Below are 23645 nucleotides of genomic sequence, written 5' to 3'. Positions count from 1 at the left end.
TAATACCCCAATTTAGGGGCTAAAATTAAGAAATTATAAAGTGGTAGAATTAATTTGGTATTTTGAAAGAAACAGTGGGTTAAATTGCAAAATTTTAAAGTTAGCAGACCGTTTTATGAAGTGCAGGAAGTTCAGTGGCTAAACTCTTGGTTTAGCCATTTTTAATTATGAGATGTTATAAACCCCTAATCTCCCGTATGTTTATGGAAATTTTCCAGTTTTCCCTCTCCACTCAACCAACTTTAAACTCCGATCTACTCGCCGTCCAACCTCCGATTGACGAGCCGAAACCACCATCGTGTTCGTTGTTAACCGAGGAACAAAACCCCACAAATCTTTCGTCTTGAATCGTCGCCGTTCGTCGTTAATTTCAGTCGGAAGTATCATCGGTAATAACTCGATTTTAGTTGGTTTTTCATTGATTGACGACGATTGGGTCATCCATTTACGACACCTCCCGCATCATCGTGTTCGTTGCATCGTTTCGAGTCTGCCAGTGTCATCCTTGGTCTCCGTCGACGGCGGCGCGTGAGGAGGTGAAGCGGTCAAAGTTTCCGATTTGTTGAAATCGAGCTCTCCACCGTTCAAAAATTTGAACCGAGCTTTGTAAGTATCTCGAAATCGCTCAAACTAATTTTTAGAAAATATTCTAAGAATTTTACGCTGCCGGAACAATACCCACGCGCCCCCATGCGCCCCCACTGCGCGTGGGGATGGTCCAAATGACCGGTTTGACCGGTTTTGGTGCATAGTTGACCGATTTGACCGGTTATAACCCGACCGACCCGACCCGTTGACCCAACCCGTTGACCCGATCCAACCTCGTTGACCCGACCCGTTGACAGTTGACCGACGTTGACCAAAACTTTGACTGGCTTTGACCAGGCATTAAACGACCTTTGACTTTGACCGAGTATACCTATCCTGACATTTTTCGACGTTCCAAATCGATTCCGCATTCCGTTTTTCAAAACTCAGACCCGAAGACCTCGAAATTGGCAGTCAAATGACTTTGATTTTGACCGAAAATTTCAAATTTTCAAAAAGTCATATTTTATGCTTTCGACGTCTTGAATCCGAATCCGAAGTCCGTTTCTCCAAATTCGAACCTGGTAAGCTATTTTCACTGATTTTATTAGTTTACATGTAATTTAAAAAGTTTTAAATTTTTGCTATTTTTACAGTGGGTCGCTCCGTGGCCCAAATGTGACACCCCGGTTTGGATCGGGTTATTCGCATCGGTCTGGGGGTTACAAGAACATTACCCACGCGACCCCACTCGCCGCCACTGCACGTGGGGATGGTTTAAATGACCGGTTTGACCGGTCATAACCCGACCCGACCCGACCCGTTGACCCGACCCGTTGACCGTTGACCACTGTTGACTAAAGCTTTGACCAGCTTTGACCGGGCATTAAACGACCTTTGACTTTGACCGAGTATACCTATCCTGACATTTTTCGACGTTCCAAATCCGATTCCGCAGTCCGTTTTTCAAAATTCAGACCCGAATACCTCGAAATTGGCAGTCAACCCCCTTGACTTTGATTTTGACCAAAAATTTCAAATTTCCGAAAAGACATATTTTATGCTTTTGACGTCCTGAATCCGAATCCGAAGTCTGTTTCACCAAATTCGAACCCGGTAAGCTATTTTTCACTGATTTTATTAGTTTATATGTAATTTAAAAAGTTTTAAATTTTTCGCTATTTTTACAGTGGGTCGCTCCGGTGGAGACGATGAAGCCATGCCTGGAGGACGTGAGCGCACCATTGTTTGGTTAATAAAAGAAAGAAAAAAATGAAAAATCTCAAATCTTTTTAGCTATGGCGTGCGGTTTAAAGGAGGGAGGAAGAAGAAAAGATGAAGTTAAAGTGAGTGGGTAAAAAGATAAAAATAAAATAAAAATAGAAAAGAGGGGTTATTTAACGGATGAATGATGTGTGGGTTGGGGAAAAAGAAAAAAGAATTAAATGAAAAAGTAAACCCAAAATAATTTCAAAAAGTCAAAAATGAAGATTTTCCCTCCTCTTTTTATCTTGGTGCAGCACACTCCTATGCCTTTAACCATACGGTTCTCACATGTTTTCCACGTGGGTCCCTAAATAATTCAAAATGGATTAATTAATCAAAAAATAATTGAATATAAAATAAAATAAAATAAAATAAAATAAACATTTATTTATGTACAGGAGTAAATCCGATATGTCATGGCATCTTCAAAATGCTCTACAGATTCATGCATCTTGCAAGAAGAGTGTCGATTCATCAATCAAGGACGGAGCTCCTTAATAAGCTTTCAAACACTGACTGTTAACTTTGAAAATGGTCCCATCATCTGCATTCTTGATATCAACAATGCCATGAAGGTAGACATGGTGTACTTCAAAGGGTCCAGACCATCGTAACTTTAGTTTGCCGGGAAAGAGTTTCAGCCTCAAGTTGAAAAGGAGCATTTGCTGGCCAATATGAAAATGCCTTGGCAAAAGCATTCAATCATGCCACTTCTTTGTTTTTTCTTTGTAAAGCTTGTCATTTTCATATGCTTAAGCTTTAAATTCTTCTATTTCATTCATATTGAGTAATCATTTCTCCCCAGCTAGTTGCGCGTCAATGTTAAGCTTCTTGATAGCCCAATATGCCTTATGCTCTAACTCCACAAGTAGGTGGCATGCTTTTCCATATACCATCTTTAAAGGTGACATTCCAAAGGTGTTTTGAATGTTGTCTGATAAGCCCAGAGCATTTCGTCAAGCTTTGGGAACCAGTCATTCCTTCTAAGATTAACCGCCTTCTCTAGGATTTTCTTAATCTCCCAGTTGGACACTTCAGCTTGCCCATTGGTTTGTGGTGTCGTGGAAGTTTTGTTTCGTACTCCATATCTTTGTAATACATTGACAATTAGCTTGTTATCAAAATGAGTTCCTTCATCACTGATGATGGCTCTAAGTGCTCCAAATTGGGTGAAGATGTTATTGTGAAGGAACTTGAGCACGGTTTTAGAGTCATTATTTGGTCTGGCAATTGCTTCAACCCACTTTGATTTGTAGTCTATAGCAAACAAGATATACAAGTATCCAAAAGAAGATGAGAACTGTCCCATGAAGTCAATGCCCCAAACATCAAAGAGCTCAAACTCCAGAATATTTTACAATGTCATTTCATATCATCTGGAAATGTTCTCAGTGCGCTAGCATCTATCACACACTTTAAAAAACTCATGAGTATCTTTGAATAGTGAAGGCCAATAAAAGCTTGATTGGAGGACCTTAGCAGCATTCTTCGCACCTCCACAGTGGGTTATGTGCAATGGTGTAGAATGTCTCTTTGCTCCTCCTTAGAGACACAAAGTCGAATAATCTAGTTTGTGCATTGTTTGAATAAATATGGCTCGTCCAAAAAATAAAACTTGGCATTATGCTTGAACTTTTTTTCCCTAGCTGTTCAATTCATAAAGAAAAATACCACTAACAAGAAAATTAACTATTTCAGCGTACCATAGAATTTTCATGGCATATAAAGTTTTCTCATCAGGGAATTCTTCTTAAATATCTAAAATATCATGGCATTCAGAATTGTTCTCTAGCCTAGATAATGATCTGCAACCTGGTTCTCAGTACATTTTCTATCTATCACCTCTAAGTCAAATTCTTGCAATATTAATATCCACCTAATGAGTCTAGACTTGGCATCTTTCTTGTTCACTAAGTATTTTATAGCAGAATGATCAGTGTGAACAATAACTTTATCAAGTATGACTTAAACTTGTCAAATACAAATACCACGACAAGTAATTTCTTCTTAGTGGTTGTGTAATTCATTTGTGCTTTATTCAAGGTTCGGCTAGAATAATATATAACATGGAAAAAAATTCCTCGGTGTTGCCCAAATGATGACGTCCAATCGGGGGAACCACGATGGGTGAAGCGATAAGTCTTTCTTTCAGCTCGGTGAATGCACCATGGTAATTTTTATCCAACACAAAGGGTTGATTTTGTTCAAACAGGGTGTATAAGGGCTTGGATATCGTGGAGAAGTCCTTAATGAATCTTCTATTGAACCCATCATATCCAAGAAAACTCCTATTGCCCTTTACAAATGTTGGTAGGGGTAGCTTCTCGATCACCTCGATTTTTGCTTTGTCTACTTTAATGCCCTTATGAGAGATCTTATGGTCTAGCATAATGGCTTCAGTCACCGTGAAGTGACACTTTTCCCAATTTAGCACGAGGTTGGTCTCCTCACATCGCTTGAGTACCTTTACCAAATTGCCAAGGCATTTCTCAAAGTCATCTCCAGGAACAGAGAAGTCATCCATAAAGATATCTAGGAAGTCCTCAACCATGTCAGAAAAGATAGCATGCATGCAGCGTTCAAAAGTTGTCGGGGCATTACAGAGTCCAAAAGGCATCATCTTGAAAGTATAGGTGCCATAGGGACACATGAACGTAGTCTTCTCATGGTCGTCTAGTGCGATGGCAATTTGATTGTACCCCGAATATTTGTTAAAGAAGCAGTAAAATTCATTTCCTGTCAATCGATCTAGTATTTGATCGATGAAGGACAAAGGGAAGTGGGCATTCTTAGTGGCTTTGTTTAGCTTGCGATAGTCAATGCATATCCTCCACCTGGTGACAGTGCATGTTGGAAATAATTCATTTTCCTTGCTAGTTACTACGGTCGTGCCTCCCTTCTTTGGCACACATTGGATAGGACTCACCCATGAACTATTAGATATGGGGTAAATCACTCCAGTATCAAGCCACTTGAGGATTTCTTTCATCACTAATTTTTTCATGATTGGGTTTAGTCTTCTTTTTGGTTCTATAGATTTTCTATGGTATTCTTCCAGCATGATCTTCTGCATGCAAATAGTGGGACTTATACCCTTTAGATCCTCCATATTCTATCCTAACGATTTTTGTGCTGTGACAAAACACTTAACAAACTAAATTCTTGGTTAGTAGTAAGGGCAGAGGAAATAATAACAGGCAAAGTTTCATTACAACCAAGATAAGCATATTTAAGATGTTGTGGAAAATTCTTTAACTCTAGGGTTGGTACATATTGTAATTAGGACTTAAAAGGAACAAACTAATCAAAATCAAGAGGTTCAAAGTGTATACCTGAGCTAGCTGTGAGGTATCTAGCCTCCTGCACCTCCAAAGAAAAGTCATTGAGCTCATCGGCACTTTCTTCTTCAATGAGCCTCCCATAATTTTCCAGCGAAATGAAATTATCATGGCAAATTTGATCAACTTCTCCTAATATCAATGAATCCACTTCAAAAATGCTCTGACATTCTTTAGACTCATCCATGTACTTGATAGTATGGAAAGCATTAATGGTGATACATTGGTCTGCCACTCTCATGGTGAGCTCACCTTTTTCACAGTTGATAAGAATACGCCTAGTAGCTAGGAAGGGTATCCCTAAGATTATGGGTGTCGTGGCATCAACCTCACAATCAATAATAAGAAATTCTACTGGAAATACAAATTTGTCCACCTTTACAATGGCATCCTCGACTCGCCCCTCGGGACAAACATTGGAGCGATCGACTAATTGCAAGATAACAGAGGTGGGTCTTGCATTTCCTATTCCAAACTTCACAAAGATTGACCTAGGCATTAAGTTCATGCTTGAGCCAAGGTCATATAGTGCCTTCCCAACATAATTTTCTCATATCGAACATGGAATGATAAAGTTGCCTGGATCTTGTCACTATGGTGGTAGCTTACTTAAGGCAGAGCAGTATGCTTTTGTCATGGCAACGGTCTCATACTTCTCATCTTTTCTTATCTTGGTAACAATCTCTTCGAGAAATTTAGCATATGTCAGCATTTTTTCTATAGCTTCAAGAAAAAGAACATTGATGTAGAGTTGGTCTAGAATGTCGACAAATTTCTTGAATTGAATGTCATTGTTATGCTTCTTTAGTCTTTGTGGGAGGTGTAGAGGGGGTCTGACTTCTTCTAATGAAGGGATGGGAAAAACATTTATCGTGTCATTTTTGTTTGCTCCCTCAGTTGCTTTACTAGATGAACCATTATCCTTATCCTTCTCCACTTGTGTCTCTTCTGGCATTTCACGCTCAACTTGCAATGTTACATGGGTAAATTATTCTTCAGTCTTTCCCCAAACTTGTCTTGTACATTGATTTGGGTGCCACTCCATAGAGTGAATGCACTATATTTCTCATTTCCATGAGGTTTAGAGACTTCAATGTCACTCTAAAGATGACCTGGTTGATGTTATTGTAATGCCGCGACAATTTGACCAACTTGACCTTCCAAAGCCCTCGGAGATTAAATGTGGCTTTGAAGCAAAGCTTCTTGGTTTTTATGGAGGTAGCATGGTTTTGCAGCATGGCCTTCATGGTTGTTATAAAATCTTGGATTGTGGCCTCTAAAGAACTTGTGTTGGATGAAGATGTCACTCCCTTGTTAGAATTATGCCATGGCATATTCGTTTGAAAACCTTGGGAGTCATTGAAATTATGTGGCCTAACGGGCTGATTAGTATTATTGGTTCCTTTATTTCCCAAAAGAAGTTTGGAAGTTGATGCTATCCAGGGTTATAGGTGTTAGAATAGGGGATGTTGTTGCCTCGATTGTAGTTTCCTATATAGTTGATGGATTCCTGATTGGTCAAGCGCTCACTCTCATGGTGATTTCCATGACATAATAAACATGTTGAATTGACTGCCTTTACTACTTTCACCGTACTTGGTCGTTACAAATTCTTTAACATATAGGTGATGGCAGCAAGTTCGGCAAACACAAAATCCTTAGTATCTAACTCGAATGCCCCATGCATTTTTCGCCTAATTAAAAACCTTGTAAATGGAAATTGATAATCATTGTTGGAAATCTTATCTAGAATGTCAAATGCCTCTACAGGTGATTTATCAAGCAATATCTCATTTTGGCAAGGCATCTAGCATCATCCTCGTGGGCACATTTACTCCATTATAGAACATTACCACTTGAGTCCAATCTTGAAAACCATTATTAGAGCATTTGCGAAGCAATCCTTTATACTAATCCCATCATTCATACATTGATTTGTCATTAGCTTGACGAAAAGAAGTAATGTCATTCCTCATTTGGGTGTTCATGTTCAGCAGATTATACCACATAAATATTTTTTGCATAGATCAGTCCAAAACACCATCGAGCCAACTAGGACATCAATCAACGAAGCTCTTGCTTGGTCATGTAGAGAATATGGAAATAGATTTAACTTTAATACATCTTCGTGCACTCTTTGTTATCGGAAATAATTACACAACTCCAAGAAGTTACAAATATGATGTCTGACATATTCACTAAGCATGCCCCCAAACTGCCCTATAGAATTCAACATATTGAACATGACAGTTTTGAGCTCAAAATTGGCTACCTGAATCTCGGGTGCCACAATTCCCATATTTAATTCATCCCAATAGGATTTAAATGATCTCAAATAGAACAAAGTCTGGCTGTACTCCCAACATTCGAAATTACCTTGGCATTCTGATCTTCCTCTTGACCAATACCTTGATTTCCAATTTGATACATATTTGCTTGAGCACGTTGAGTATGTCTTTTTTCCAAAAAAGCCTTTCAATCTCAGGTTCAATTGGTTCTAATGGTTCGTCAGAGTGTCTTCTAGTCATACACCAAGAAAACTTGAAAAAGATAAGGAAAATAACAAGTAAAACTATACAAAAAATGAAAGAAGTAAAATAAAAATGCTATGACAAAACTAATTAACTTCCAGTTGCGAATCCCCGGCAACGACGCCAAAAACTTGTATGCAATTTATGAGTACAAAATATGGTCACGAAATATGTGCAAGTATACACAATCGAACAAGTAATATAGTAATGAGTGAGTATCGTATCCATAAGGATTGGAGGAAATCTATAAGTTTAACCACAACAAAGAACTAATTCATCTAAGCATAGTTACTGATGATATGTACTAATGAGATTATTGAGGAAAAATGAAATGGATATTGGTGGTAATAAAATGATGGTGTGTTGTGAGAGAAAATATGGATGTCATGGCAAAATGGATGGAAATTTCTTGGAAAAAATAAATTAAGTGTACTAGAATCAATTGAAAATGTAAAAGTAAAATAAAATGTAAACACTGGTTTTGAATAAAATGACTTTATATTCCTCACACAACAAGCTACTATGGGAATGAATGATATGAGTCACTTAGGAAACTTAAGTTTATCTTTTCAGGATGGTCTTAATTTTATGCCTTACTTGCCCGACAGAGTTTACAAAAGGTGCCCTATGCTATCTCTAGTCAAGGGACTCGACAGGTTGAGGATGTCATGACAATACCTCTCGGCGTTAGCAGGTGCAGGGATCTTATTGGTTCAAAACAATAGAATATGTCACGCCAATACCACTCAACATCAACACTAGCATCTAACCTCTCGACTGAGCACTACTCGTTTTAGTCAATTAAAATCCTAGCTTTATGTCTAAGGTTGGATTAGGTCTAGTTACTATCTAGAATCCCTTACTTATGTGGGTCGTCCTTAGTTTCTCTTGAACACTAAAGATTTGTTACTTATTCATTCTCTCAAACACTAAGTATTCTCCTAAGGAATGGCTACTCTTATAGCTCATACAACCTTAAGGCATTAAGCATCATAAGAAAAACAAATAACAGCATACAAAAACAATCATCCATTAAAATAAAAATTAAGCATTCATAATGAACTCCCACCAAATAAGGCTAGTTCATGGTGGGGTTTGAATATTCCAAGCAACAAGGCATGAAGTTCATTCAATCTATACAACCAAAATATGATAAGTGATACAAACAACAAAAGGGTGGAGGAAAAGCCTTCGGCATGCACTGCCGGAGCTCCCCTCAACCACCACGAACTGCCCTAGCTCGCTAGCTCCTCTCGGACGCCTAGCTCGCCACTCCCTCTAGCTTGTTAATGGAGGAAGGCCACGACAAAAATGATTGATGGAAGAAAATAAAGACCTTTTGAAATTAATCTCAAACGACGTGTAAAGTAAAGACCAAAAGTGCCTCATCTGGTGGCTTCATCTCCTATTTATAGTGGGGAATAAACCTATGAATTTGTTTCAAAATTCCTAAGATGTCCCGAGTTGGTTCCCTTTACGTGAGGGCTGATGCAGTGGTGGCAGTGGTCCCCTCCTAGCCGGCTGTAAGTGGTCAATCCTGGAAGACTTACAGCTGGGCGTACATGCCGATAGGATCAGCCAACCCAAGTGGTAGATGTTCCCTCCTAGGTGTCTAGCAGCTGAAGGCACGTGAAAACAAGGACAGATGGCTCTTAAAAATATTATCCTTTGTGTTTTTCGCTTCCCAAATGTCGTCCAAGTTGGCATTTGCATTCTGCTCATCATTCACAGCATATCATGGCAATTCTTCTCGCTCATCCTTGCTCCCAAATCATGCACATCATTAGACAAAACACATTTCCATAACACAGCACTGTTTATAAAATAAAATGCCACGACAAAATATATTTCCACTACATGAAACTATATGCTCCTAAATGCATCTATATGATCCTATATGAGCCTTTTTTCGGACTTATCATATATAAATATGTATATGTAAAAAATATATCTAAGAAATTAACAATAAGATTAAAAATATAAAAAAAATTAATTTGAAATAAATAAATAAAAATAGTGAAATTTGTGTATATCCAAACATGTTAGTGTGTGAAATCATCTGAAAACTAAAGCCCAATATGTATTTCAAACTAATTTGCAAAAGAAAATTGAAAAATAAAAGTTAGGGTTTCAAAAGGGATTTTACCTTGAATCGTTGAAATGAGAGTAAATAAGTGATGTTGGCAAAATTTTAATGAAGTTTGTAGGGTAAGAAACTAAATAACGGAGTGATTCCAACCCAAAACCGTCGAAAATATGAAATTTTGAGAATGAAAGAAAGGGTTGTCGACGGCGGCAGAGGAAAAAATATTAGGGATTTTGAAATTTTGGGAAATTTTGGGGATTATGGCACGTCCAAGACACCGTGTATCGGTTTATTTAAATGAGTATTGGTACTTGTACGTTGAATTGGATAGTATCGATACAGAGTATGGATACTCCTAACGATACTATAAGAACAGTATCGGTACTTGAAGAACAACATCGATACTGATGGAGAACAATATCGGTACCATATAAATAGTATCAATACTAAATGCACGAAATGGTCAAAAAGTTGTAGCAAACAAGTCCTAAGATGTCATTTTTATCACAAATTATACACATTCAATATAATTGACCATATGAGACATAAAATTATGACCTAGATATAAGTATTCATTCACTCATACAAGGTTTAACAACAAAAACACTTATGAATTCTAAAGTTGCATGAAATTATAGTTAAAATGCACCAATTGGTCAAAAGTCATAATGCATACTTTAGGGCATCAAAATTAGTATAGGTAACTCTAAATAGACAAGGAAAACATGTTCAACCAAGCAAATACATAGTTAAGCATACTTTGAACCTTTTATCAATTTTAACAAAAAATCCTAAACTCCCCCTAACTAATTGCATGGTAGGCATAAAAAAATCATTTAGCATGTTTTTCATAAAATCATAAAAGTGCATAAAATATTTAAACACAAAGTCAAGGTAGGTTTGTCAAACCTACTTCTCTCCTAAGTGCCCAAAATATTTCCTTATCTAAAGGTTTTGTAAAGATATCTGCTACTTGATGCAAAATGTCAACATACTCTAGAACTATATATTCCTTTGAGACATGACCTCTAATGAAATAATGTCTAATTTCAATATGTTTGGTTTTAGAATGTTGGATGGGATTTTTTGTGAGACAAATAGCACTAGTATTGTCATACTTGATAGGAATAGAACATACATCAATTACATAGTCTATTAGTTGTTTCATCAATAAAACTTGAACACAACAACTACTGGTCGAAATGTATTTCGCCTCAGTGGTTGCTAATTCTATAATATTTTGTTTCTTTGAAAACCAGGAAATCAACATACTACTTAGGAATTTGCAAGTACCAGAGGTGCTTTTCTTATCTAATTTACAACCTCCGTAATTCACATCTGAGAAGGCATGCAAACTAAATTTAGAGTCTCTAGGATACCAAAATCTTATACTAAGAGTGTCTCTAAGGTATTTAAAGATTCTCTTAATGGCTTGTAATTGAGATTCCTTAGGACATGATTGAAAAATAGCACATAAGAAAACACTAAACATAATATCCGGTCTATGTGCGGTAAGATAAAGCAATGATCCAATCATAGACCTATAAAGCTTAATATCTACACACTTACCTTCCTCATCATTGTCAATCTTTGTAGATGAGCTCATAGGAGTGGCTTAGGGTTTCACATCCTTTAATCCAAACTTTTTGAGAATATCTTTGATGTACTTTGCTTGATTGATGAAGATGTCATCTTTCTTTTGCTTGATTTGGAGTCCCAAGAAAAATGAGAGCTCCCCCATCATGCTCATCTTAAACTCACCTTGCATTAACTTAGCAAATTCTTAGCAAAGATTTTCATTAGTAGATCCAAAAATATTGTCATCAACATAAACTTGAACTACTAACAAGTCTTGGTATAGCAACGGGGGAGTTTCGGTCCGGGGATTGGTCCCCCGTCCCCATTTAAAAAACCCGTACCTATCCCCACTTAAAAAATTGTGGGGATTTAAACGAGGATCCCCATCGGGTAATCAGGGAAAACCGCGGGGAAACGTGTATATCTATTTACCTTATATGGTTATTTTTCACCACGGGGATCCCCGTTATCGTTTAAATTTCACATGATGACACGAGTTATTTAAAAAATAATGTCATTATCGGATCTAAACTTACTTGAAACTCCAAACACCACCAAATGCATCCAAAATATAAAAACAAAACAATTCAAATAGAAAAATATAATGACAACGACTAATAATATAATGTTTCAACTTTCATAAACGAGTAGCCGCATGGAAAGTGACGAGTAGATCAAGATGTGTTCCCCTAAATCCTAATCTCCTTTATATATTTTTTTAATTTAATTTAAATTTATTAATATTATATATATATATATAATAATTGTTTTTAATATTTATCGAGCTGGGTATCAGGCCGAGTATTCGGGTAATCGGGGCAAGGATTACCAAACCCATCCCCGTCCCTATTTAAAAACATCAGTTTTTCCCCGTCCCCGTTTATTATCCCAGAACCCGACCCGTTTAATTCGGTTTTTGATTTTCCCCGACGGGTTAAATTTTTTTTTGCCATCCCTAAACAAGTCTTTACCTTTACATTTTATAAATAGGGTAGTGTCAACCTTTTATTTTGAAAAACCTTTTTCAATAAAAAATTTAACAATCTTTCATACCAAGCTCTAGGAGCTTGTTTCAAACCATATAAAGCTTTTGTCAATTTAAAAACATGATTTTGAAATTTCGAATCCTCAAAACCAGAAGATTGTTCCACATATACTTCTCCTTTTATAAAACCATTTAGAAAAACACTTATAACATACATTTGATATAAGGTAAATCCATGATAACATGTAAATGCTAATAACATTCTAATTGTCTTAATCCTAGCTACATGAGCATAAGTTTCATCAACTATATTCCTTCTTCTTGAGTATACCCTTGAGCAACAAGTTTAGCCTTGTTCCTCACTATGTTACCACTTTCATCTAATTTATTCCTAAATACCCATTTAGTACCTATAGTAGATTTGTCACAAGGCCTTTCAACTAATGTCCATACTTGACTCCTCTCAAATTGATTTAACTCATCTTGCATAGCCAATGTCCAAAACTCATATTTTAATGCTTCTTTGATATCCTTATGCTCTATACATGAGATATATGCAACAAAATTACAAATATTTCTAAGAGAGGATCTAGTTGTTACCCTTTTTGGATGGATAACCCAAAATCTCACCATCCTTGGCATAGTTGTACGCCCTTGGTAATGATATTTCCCTTTCCTCTTGAATAGGCTCCTGAAGAGTATCTTGTGTTTGTTCTTTCATTTCCTCTTTATATGATAGTTCACCAACTTCATTTGATGTCATAATACCTACATCCTCTTCCATATAAGACTACATCCTTGAAAGAGGGTTATCATCAAAAACAACATGAATAGACTCTTATACCACTAGAGTTCTTTTGTTAAAAACTAGAAAAGCTTTAGAGTTCATGGAATATCCAAGGGATATTCTTTCATCACTTTTTGCATCAAATTTGCCAAGATTGTCTTTTTCATTATTTAAAACAAAGAACTTGCATCCAAAAGGGTGAAAATAGCTAATGTTAGGCTTTTTATTTTTGAAAATTTCGTATGGAGTTTTCTTTAAAATGTGCCTAATTATTTATCTATTTATGATATAGCAAGTGGTGTTTGTGGCTTTCGTCCAAAAATAATTTGGCAAATTATTTTTACAAAGCGTGGTTCTAGCCATTTCCTCTAAAGTTTGATTTTTTCTCTCAACAACTTCATTTTGTTGATGGGTTATAGGAGCTGAAAAATTATGGTTAATACCACAAGAGTTGCAAAATTCATCAAACTCAAGATTTTAAAATTCGGTTCCATGCTCACTCCTAACACTAGAAATTGAGTAATCTTTTTTATTTTGGTTTATTTTAGAAAATGTGATGAATTTATCTAAAGCTTTATCCTTAGAACTTAAAAAGAGAACCCATGTGAATCTAGAGTAATCATCAATAAGTACAAAAGCATATTGTTTTCCACTCAAGCTACAAGTCCTAATAGGCCCAAATAAATCCATGTGAATCAAATGCAATACTCTACTAGAGGAAACATAATTAATAGATTTAAAGGAAACTCTTTTATGCTTGCCTTTAACACATGCATCACAAATTTTGTCTAAATCAAATTTTAGCTTTGGCAAATCTCTTACTAGATCACTTTTAAAAAGTTTATCTAATATGCTCATGCTAGCATGTCTAAGTTTTCTATGCCATAATCATGAATCATTTTCATATTTAGCTACTAGGCATACATTTGAGGAAATAATATCATCTAAATACAACATATAAATGTTTCCTATTCAATGTCCAACAAGCATAATCATGTTTGATGCAATGTCAACTATTTTACAACCATTAGATTAAAAAATGCCATTGTATCATTTATCACACAATTGACTTATTCTAAGTAGATTATGCTTCAACCCATTGACATATAACATATTTTCAATTAAAATGGAAGAATTGTTACCAATTGAATTGATTCCTTCTATGTGGCCTTTGGAGTTATCACCAAAAGTTAATACTCCTCTACTTTTAGGTTTGAGCTCTTTGAAATGATTCTTGTCACTGGTCATATGTCTTGAACATCCACTATCAAGGTACCATGAATTTGCACTTACGTTTTGGGCTTTGTAGCAATGCTCCTACAACTACAAACATATATTAATGTTTGATTTTGGTACCCAAATAATCTAGTCTCCTTAGGTTCTATTTTTCTAGGATATCCTTGTCCTCAGTAGAAATGAGCCCTTTAGGGACCCACATGCTTATAATACCTTTCTTATTTGAGGTTCCTTAGGGACCTCTATGTTTGTATTGTTTAAAGCTATTTTTACATAGTTGGATTTTAAAGTTTGACCTTTTTGAGATTGAGTTGATCCAACTTTGTTAAAAGAAGTTTTAAGATCATCAAGCTCCTTTTGATGATCATCATGAACTTTAGAAAGTAAGTTATACAAATATTTATTTTTCTTTTTAAACTCATCAAGTTTAACTTGCATATCATTCATCTTACTTTAGAGTTTATCATTGGTCTTAGATAAGAGATCATTTTCATTTTTGAAATTTTTTTCTTATTTTTTGAAATCATGATATCAAATTCTAAGGCTAATTCATTATAGGAATATTTTAATTCATCAAAAGAATATTCATTTAAATTTGATGAAGTAGAGGTTACCTTAGCTTCTCCCTGAATAGTCGTAAGACACAAATTGACTACTTCTTGTTCTTCTTTATCAGAGCATTCTTCATCGCTTCATGTAGCTACATGAGCCTTTTATGCCTTATTGGTTTACCCCTTCTTCTTCAATTGAAGACACTCGAACTTGATATGTCCCAGTTTCTTGTGTTCATAACAAATGATAGAGTCATTCTCCTTAGATTCATTCTTGAAGCCCTCATTTCTTTGGAATCTTCTTCATTTGTTGGACCTCATGAATATTTTAAATCTTTTGGCAAACATTGTCATTTATTCATCTTCCTCCTCACTCGAATCACTATCTTCCTTGGTGGACTTGAGAGCAATCCCAACTTTCTTCTTCTTCACCTTCTTATCTTTTTCTTTTTTCTTCTTTTGAAGTTTCACTTTGTGGGTGAGTAATGATCCGATGAGTTCATCAAGGGTGTATAACTCTGAATCTTTGGCTTCTTTAATAGCGGTTGTTTTACCTTCCCAATATGAAGGTAATGATGCAAGTATTTTTCTTATCACTTCTTCATTAGTATAAACTTTCCTAAAGTTCCTTAAATCATTGATGATTGCATTAAAATGATCCAACATCGTTTTAATGTCTTCATCGCCCTTCATTTTGAAATTCTCATAATTGAGAGTGAGAATTCCAATTTTTGATTTCTTCACTTGAGTTGTACCCTTATGTATGACATCAAGATTTTCCAAAATATCTTTTGTATTTGAGCAAGAAGAGACCCTACCATATTTATTGGGGCCTAATGCACAAAATATGATATGCGTGGCCTTTACATTGAGTTGGATGAGTCTTCAGTCTTTATTGGTCTATTCTGACTTGACCTTCAGTACAATAAGCTCTCCTTGCTTCTTGTAGGGAATTGATGCTTCGTCAGTGATGACATCCCAAACTGAATAATCGGTGGCTTGAATAAATAGCATCATTTTATTATTCCAATAAGAATAGTTGGCACTGTTGAAATACAGAGGCTTCGAAATGGAGTGAGACTCACCAAAAATACCAGAAGTAGATGGAGTGCCCATTGTATAGGAATTGATTGACTTCTTCCAATGATCTTCTTAAGAAGATGTTAAGTCTTCTAATGAGATTAACTTTGATACTAATTGTTGAGTCAATCCAACCAATGAAATGGCCATAAGGGGGTGGATTTGCAAATAAAATTTAATAAAAGCTTTTTGCAAGAAAATGAAGAAAATTGACACAAGCAACTTTAGAGTGGTTCAACTTTTTTAATGAAAGGATTTCAACAAATTCACTAATTTGTTCAAACCTTTTAGGACAAGGTGTAACCTTACAACCCACCTAGACTTATACCCCAAAGTCTCAAGTGTATAACCCTTTCTAAAGAGAAATTACAAATAGCAAAATTAGAAAACCTCACTATGAATGTGTTTGCACAATTCAAGAACAAATAAGAACACTCAATAAACTGAAACAAATGAGTACAAAAGTGTTCTTTGAAAGAAAAAAGAATATTGAAGAATGTTAACTTGATTTTGGCTCAATATGATTGCTTTGGCTTTCTCTATGATCTCTTGCATTCACATATGACTTAGAATCTTGATTTTATACCCCCCTTCATTCAATTCTAGCTATTTGGGTTGTTGTGGGAGTTAATAGAGCCGTTGGAAAGAATTTTCCCATAATAAATGCTACTCAAATGCCTTAAGTACCGGTACTCGGGCTTGGAGTATCGGTACTACTTGCATTAAATACAAAAATCTAGCCATTGGTGAGAGAAGAGTATTCAGTACTCCACTTAGAGTATCCATACTGTTATCGATACTCATAAAGTATCAGTACAAAAATAGCCTACTAGAATCGAGTTTGTCAAAAACTTAAAGAGAGTATCGGTACCAGTATTGATACTTTAGTGTATTTTTACACATTAGTATCGGTACCCGTATTGGTATCACATGAACAATATCAATATTCTTCTTGCAGTATCGGTACTCCAGTGTTAAAAATTGATTTTTGACTCGATTAAGATTTGAAACCCTTTGTAAAAATGTTTGAAAAATATTTCCAATATATGACTTGAATTTTTCAAAAGAGTAAGAAGTAATTATGAAATATTTTACTTTGGAAAGAATTTTTGTAATCGAATCGTTGAATTGAATATAATTTTAAAATTTGAATTAAAAATAACCTTAAAATTTCTTTAAACTTATTTACTTTTGGTATATCAAAATCTCAAAGCATGGTTCAACACTACACTTGCTCTTATTTGTCCATTATCATGTAACAAAAATAGGATAAAGATAAAAAAGACACAAATTTTTGTCTAGTATCAAATTCAAACTGATGAGATCTGAATATATTTTCTTTTCTAAAGATGGAATTAAAAAATAGTCTTGTTTATTTGTTATCAAAATATATACCTTTCTTCATCGACAATCAAGTTTGAAAATGATTTTATTCCCTTAGAAATGCGGACGCCAAGTCGTGATTAGTGTTTGATTTGAACTTTCTTCTGAAAGACGCAAATTCGGGTAAACGATCTTGTTCTTTCCACTAAGGACGCCAATAATGATATTATCCATTTTCTCTAGAGGATGCCAATAATGATCTTGTCCATTCTCTCTAGAGGATGCCAAGTTGTGCTCATCTATGAATATTGAAGATAGTTTGGGTGATTCATTCAAGTTGAGATAGACTCCTCTATTGTGAGTTAAGTTTGATTTTTTGTGACTCCTCTATTGTGAGTTAAGTCTGATTTTTTGTGACTCCTCCATTGTGAGTTAAGTCTGATTTTGATGTTCTTCGAGTCTAATATAATTCATCTTGAATTTGAAATTTTACCCAAAGAAATTTGCAAACCTTCTGCAGGTTAAGTTGGATGGAAAATAGCTCTTTGTTATTGATTTAAGATATGTTGCAGACAACTCCTCCATTGCGAGTTAAGTCAAACTTGAATGCTCTTCGAGTCTAATATATTTCGTTGTGAATTTAAAATTTAACTCAAGAAACTGTAAACCCTCTACGGGTTAAGTTGAATGGAAATAGCTCCTCGTTGTAGAGTTAGTTCGTGTTGTGGATAAGTTAGTTCGTGTTGCGAACAACTTATCCATTACGAGTTAAGTCGAACTTGAATGCTCTTCGAGTCCAATATCATTCTTTGTAACGTTGAAATTTTACTTAAGAAACGATAAACCCTCTGTGGGTTAAATTGGTCAAAAAATAACTCCTCTTTTTTTAGTTAAGCTAAATTGTAGACTACTCATTTACGAGTTAAGTCAAAGTTGAATATTCTCTAACCCCGATATCTTTCGTTGTGAAGTTGAAATCTGACTCAGAATCTGTCGACCCTCTGTGGGTCAAGTTGGTTGGAATATAGCTCCTTGTTTTGAGTTAAGATATGTTGTCGGCTACTCTATAATTGCAAGTTAAGTCAATCTTGCATGACTCGAGCCTGATATCTTTCATCGTGAAGTTGAAATCTGACTTAGAATCTGTCAACCATACACGGATTAAATCAAACAAAATCTCCAACGAGACAAAATTTTTTCAAGAGAAAATATCTTAAGTGAGATATGATTTTTGTTTCAAAAGAAACTATCTCAAGTGAGACAAAATTTATTTTAATACAAAGCTACCTCAAGTGAGACGAAATTTTTGTTTCAAGAGAAATTACCTAAAGTGAGACGAAATATGTTTTAAAGAAAATTATCTCAAGTGAGACAAATATTTTTAGGCAAGACAAAATAAACTTCGGTGTCCAAAATATAACTGAAAAGATAGTTGAGTGATAAATAATGAAATTTATCCATGAAAAAGTGTCACGTACAATAGTTTCGTTAAAATTTTAAAGTCGAGTTACCAAAACAACATAAAAAGTAATCGTTAAGAATGATTTTGAAACAAATAAAAGTTTAAGTACTTAAACGAAATAAACTGATAGTTGAGGTATTAAATGTGTAGTTTAGCCAAATTTATATATATTATTTTATTTTAAAAGAAACTATCTTAAATGAGACTAAATATATTTTAAAGAAAATTATCTCAAGTGAGACAAGATTTTTTAGGCAAGATAAAATAAACTTCAGTGACCAAAATATAAATGAAAAGACATTTGAATGATGAATAACGCAATTTATCCAAAAAAAGTGTCATGTATAACAATTTCGTTAAATTTTTAATGACTAGATATCAAAACGAAACAAAAAGTAAACTTAAATATGATTTTTAAACAAATAAAAATTTAAGTACTAAAAAGAAATAAACTGATAATTGAGGTACTAAATATGTTGTTTGCCCAAATGTATATATCTCTTATTTTATTTCCATCCCATCATATTATTTCCAAGCAACTTAAGAATTCAAAGGGGACGCGAATAGAACTCTCTTAGGGTTTTTCTGCCACTCTTGTTCTCGATATCACGCTTCTTTCGCTCTCGCCATTAATTTTCGTTTTCATCTGCACTTTTAAGTTTTGGGTTTCGTTTTTTTTTCCCGATAAACTTCGATTGTTAGTGTTGTCGATTTATTTTATTGTTTAGGGGGGAGATGGTATTGTCAGAGGATGAAATCAAGAGGTTGTTTCGAATCCGAAAGACGGTCATGCAGATGTTGAAAGAAAGGGGCTATTTCGTCGGAGATTTCGAGATTAATCTGTCGAAACAGCAGTTTATTTCCAAATACGGCGAAAACATGAAAAGGGAAGATCTTGTTATCAATAAAGCCAAGCGCAATGATAACTCTGATCAGGTAGCCGCAAATTATTTCCCAACTTTCAATTCATTTAACAAGTGGGTTTCAATCGATTTCTGAATTGCTTTTGAATGTATGGTAATCTGGCATGTTGAGTGTTTGAAAAACTTGGTGCTCTTGGATTTCGATTTGCTTTCATCTTTGGTTGTCATCTATGCATTGAATAATGACGTCTTGAATGTTTAAATCTCATATTTTCTATTGGATTTTGATCATCTGTGCTGCATGTCTTATTAATTAATGTGTTATAATGTTTTCTTGCTAGAAGGTATGTTGAATGTTTAAAAACTTGTGTGTAAATTCATTTTTGTTTATCGTGTAATTAATTTTCTGGTGATATACACTTGGGGTGTAAGTTCTATATGTCAAAATATGGCTTGCCGAATGTTTAAAACTTTGATTTTGATCTACATTCATCTTTTTTTATCTTATTAATTTATAAATTACGTAACTTGTGTGTGCAAGATCTATGTTTTCTTTCCTGAAGAGGCCAAGGTTGGTGTCAAGACAATGAAGACGTATACCAACCGCATGAAATCAGAGAATGTATTCAGGGCTGTACTGGTTGTGCAGCAGAATTTGACACCCTTCGCTCGGACTTGTATTAACGAAATTTCTTCAAAGTTTCACTTGGAGGTTTTCCAGGTAAAATTTATTGAATTTATGATCTTTAGATTCCACTTAAATCATCACCATGTTTTTTTATTATATTCTTAAATGATGACTTGCATCATCCAATCTCTGTTTGATGCTTGGCATATCTTCTTCCATATGGAAATATTTGAGGCTAATGATGTATCTAGTTAAGTGTATATTCTTGAGCTTATTAACGTAATAGACAAACTCTACTGAACGGGTTTGTCAAATGGGTACGTTGAGCGCCTCAGTTCATCTGATGTATACCATTTTTCTTAGAAATTTTGGTTAACGTCACTCGATATATAATATTAAGATATACATAGGTCATATAAGCATATAATAGCAATGTGATTTGTAGCATTGATGTTTAGGGTGCCTCAGCTGTGTGTACATATATCAGTTGTATAGTCGTGTAATAGTATACACTCCTGTTCCTGAAAACTTTTTCTCCAATTAGCATACAAGCTTCTTTTTTCCTTTAATTTCTCTTCCGGTGATTCTTATTTTCTAGTTTTATCGGTGCAGGAAGCCGAGCTCATGGTCAATGTAAAAGAACATGCTCTTGTGCCGGAGCATCAGGTGCTTACTAATGAGGAGAAAAAAACTCTGCTTCATAGATATACCGTAAAGGAAACACAGGTTAGTATTTAGTAACTTTAATTACTATGTAGAATCGGGTATTGTAAAGTGCTTTGCTAAAATCTTTCTTTTCCTGTACGATTTAGCTGTTTTACCAGTTTATACTTCACATTAATATATTCTGCAAGCGGATCTGTTAATTAGGTATAGAACCAGAGCTCTACATGAATCATGTTTTGTAGAATCATTGAAATAAACTGATGTAAAGCTTAGATAGATTGCCGTTGAAGCTATCCGTGGTAAATGACTGGAGGTTTATAAAATTGAACTAGTGACCTAGACAAATTCGGAAGTGTTTTGAGCATACCTTTGCATGTTAAAGTTGTATTTGTGCATGCTTTTGTTAATTGATGTCACAGACCTAGCTGCTGGTATGGTTTCTCCAGATGCAATACTACATTTAGACTAGAATCTGTTTTCTTGCCTCATTAGCTTTGATAGTCTCCGTTTCTGCTGTTTGGGTCACCTTCCAATGGCTTACTTAATTATGTGCAAGGAATTGCCCTCTTGAATAATGGGAATCGGGCTAGTCCCTGAAATTGTCCATTCCTTTTCTCTGTGGGTTTAAAAACCTTCCTTGTTCATTCCTAGTAACTTGATAAGTGACAGTAAGTGGGCAGTGTGGCAGTCAGTCATTTTATCCAGTACAATTGGGGGCTCTTTTTGAAAACATAAGTGCACGTCAATCAGAGAAAGTCTAGCTTTGAAAGCATTCTGCCCCATTCATTATCTCATTCGTATATTGAAGTGAAAGAAAAAAGAAGAGAATATTTAACTGATTAATGAAAGCATTGGATAAACATTAGACTAGTTCATACAAAGGTGGCTCAACTTGTTTTGTTGTGTTGCAATGCACTTTGCTTAATGTATAAAGGAAAATAAAAATCCTGTCACTTTGAAAAAGGACATTGTTCTTGTATGCAGACTTGTAGTGTCATCTTCTGTGTGCATTCCTTTTTTTTTTAACAAACCCCATCAGTTTCTAACTATGTTGCTTCAATTCTTCATTTTTCTTGAAATGTTGTATCGATACATCTGACACAAATAGGGATAGGGGGTATGAACCCCAAGGACCTTCCTAATACTTTGGAAAACTTAAAAAGTTATTGAACATACTCCTGTTGGACACAAACCTGAAATTCAATACTAAACACTCTCGAGTTCAAGTAACTGACGTTTCTGATCGTATTATGCTTTTGATATGGATTGAATGCAGCTGCCACGTATCCAGGTGAGTGATCCGATTGCAAGGTACTACGGGCTGAAGCGTGGGCAAGTGGTGAAGATAATAAGACCCAGTGAAACCGCTGGTCGTTATATCACTTACCGATATGTTGTGTGACCATGTACCCTGTTAAACAGTATTGTCCTATATGTAGACGAAGATTTTTTTCCATAAAATGAATCAGAACTAATTGCCCGGTCATCTTAAAATCGAGCGGTGTTCAAATATTCATGTTGTATTCGTGCATTGTCAAGTGTAATAATTTTGCTTAAAGGATTATATATTTATAACCATTTTGATATATTGAATAATTCGGTTTCGTCAATGGATTCATATATTCCTGCCATGTTTCTATGGTCAAGGCATGAAACTTGGTAAGCTAAGTTTGAATGCTATTTTGAATTTCTTGGTTTTTCGCTCTTTTTTTTTTGGTTCACAAGGCTTCTTAGATTTTTTGATTAGCTCTATGTAGATTTAGATGGACAGTCCCCTTAATGAGAATCTATCATCAAGCTGACTTATCACCATGTACAGATGCATAGTGGAACTCCTTATCATCAACGTAAACAACATACGTGTTCACATATAGATTCTTATGACTGAATACATGTGAAGCTATGAACAATTATTGTATTCTTTGTTGATTGGAAATGGTCTCTACCATTGGTTGGTTAAAATCATTCTTATAAGCTAGCTCATAAGGAATCAGTCAGCATAAACTTGGAAGTGAAAGTGCATTTCAATGAATCCAATCACTTTTTATTTTGGATTGGATAAGAATAAAATAAACGAAACCCCATTTTCTCATTTAATCCTCATGGGGATATTTATTTTAGATACCATTAAATTTATGACTCCTTGGAATCAAAATTTTTACACGCATTCGGTATCTGATAAAGATAAAAAAAAATAATAATAACCTAATTTACCTCTACTCAAATCGATAAACAACAATGTTGTTAAAATTTTCAATGGAGTTATAATTATTAACTTCATCATACTTGTGCTGGATATATGAACTGCAAAACTACACTGTTAGCACTGACTGGAAATATAAACAGTAATTAAAATGAATAAATTCGTAAACCGTGTCGTGGCAAAAACCACTGCCTTAGAAACGAATTCGTCCCGATGTGTGTAATTGTTGCAGTAGGCGGACCGTCCCCCGAGGTTAACATGGTCGCTCCGAATTCCGTACACCCGAAACCGAAGTGGACTGCTAGTGGTATTGCTCTTCTGATTGGAAAGCACTCAGAGAGAACTGTAGAAAACACTTTTGAAAGTGAATTGTGAATGTTTGAGAGTGAGTTGAGAAGCTGAATATAGCTCTATATTTATAGGCTAGAAATAGGGTTAATATTGTCCATAAAATTTCAGGATTAAATCTCTTCTTTTGTAACAGCTGAAACGTCTAGATGAACCTGACTCAAAAATAGTCCAGGTTCATTGCAT

At 35.1% G+C, this 23645-nt stretch overlaps 2 protein-coding genes across 3 annotated transcripts; one reads left to right on the top strand and one right to left on the bottom strand.

Moving 5' to 3' along the window:
- Positions 1–2692: 2692 nt before the first annotated feature.
- Positions 2693–6087, bottom strand: LOC120144723. Its single transcript, XM_039158720.1, has 4 exons — positions 5742–6087; positions 5127–5597; positions 2988–3051; positions 2693–2882 (listed from the first exon to the last, which is right to left on the bottom strand). Exons 1-4 carry the CDS (start codon positions 6085–6087, stop codon positions 2693–2695), a joined length of 1071 nt encoding a protein of 356 aa, XP_039014651.1.
- Positions 6088–7611: 1524 nt separating this feature from the next.
- LOC120144513 (DNA-directed RNA polymerases II and IV subunit 5A) lies at positions 7612–22394 on the top strand. 2 transcript variants are annotated; one of them, XM_039158554.1, is made up of 5 exons: positions 7612–7617; positions 19454–19687; positions 20156–20335; positions 20855–20968; positions 22185–22394. In XM_039158554.1, the coding sequence occupies exons 2-5, from the start codon at positions 19487–19489 to the stop codon at positions 22308–22310; spliced, it is 621 nt and encodes a 206-aa protein (XP_039014485.1). In that variant the 5' UTR covers positions 7612–7617; positions 19454–19486; the 3' UTR covers positions 22311–22394. The 2 variants fall into 2 exon arrangements, with proteins under 2 accessions (XP_039014485.1, XP_039014484.1); XM_039158553.1 differs by lacking the exon at positions 7612–7617 and adding an exon at positions 19309–19354 and having other exon boundaries at positions 19479–19687.
- Positions 22395–23645: the final 1251 nt, after the last annotated feature.

This window comes from Hibiscus syriacus, unplaced genomic scaffold (assembly GCF_006381635.1).
Source record: "Hibiscus syriacus cultivar Baekdansim isolate YM2019G1 unplaced genomic scaffold, ASM638163v2 tig00110890_pilon, whole genome shotgun sequence".
NCBI classification, from domain to species: Eukaryota; Viridiplantae; Streptophyta; class Magnoliopsida; order Malvales; family Malvaceae; genus Hibiscus; species Hibiscus syriacus.
Note: the sequence above shows the minus strand (reverse complement) of the source record. Positions and strands in the feature narration are given on the sequence as shown.

Excerpts from the sequence above, each read along its gene's own strand:
- LOC120144723 (XM_039158720.1), bottom strand. The coding sequence starts at position 6,087 with ATGCCAGAAGAGACACAAGTGGAGAAGGATAAGGATAATGGTTCATCT. Across the intron at positions 5,598-5,741 it reads AGCATACTGCTCTGCCTTAA|GAAATGCAAGACCCACCTCT; the intron begins GTAAGCTACCAC and ends AGTTTGGAATAG. Across the intron at positions 2,883-2,987 it reads GACTCTAAAACCGTGCTCAA|ATATGGAGTACGAAACAAAA; the intron begins GTTCCTTCACAA and ends TGTATTACAAAG.
- LOC120144513 (XM_039158554.1), top strand. The coding sequence starts at position 19,487 with ATGGTATTGTCAGAGGATGAAATCAAGAGGTTGTTTCGAATCCGAAAG. Across the intron at positions 19,688-20,155 it reads GCAATGATAACTCTGATCAG|ATCTATGTTTTCTTTCCTGA; the intron begins GTAGCCGCAAAT and ends TGTGTGTGCAAG. Across the intron at positions 20,969-22,184 it reads ATACCGTAAAGGAAACACAG|CTGCCACGTATCCAGGTGAG; the intron begins GTTAGTATTTAG and ends GATTGAATGCAG.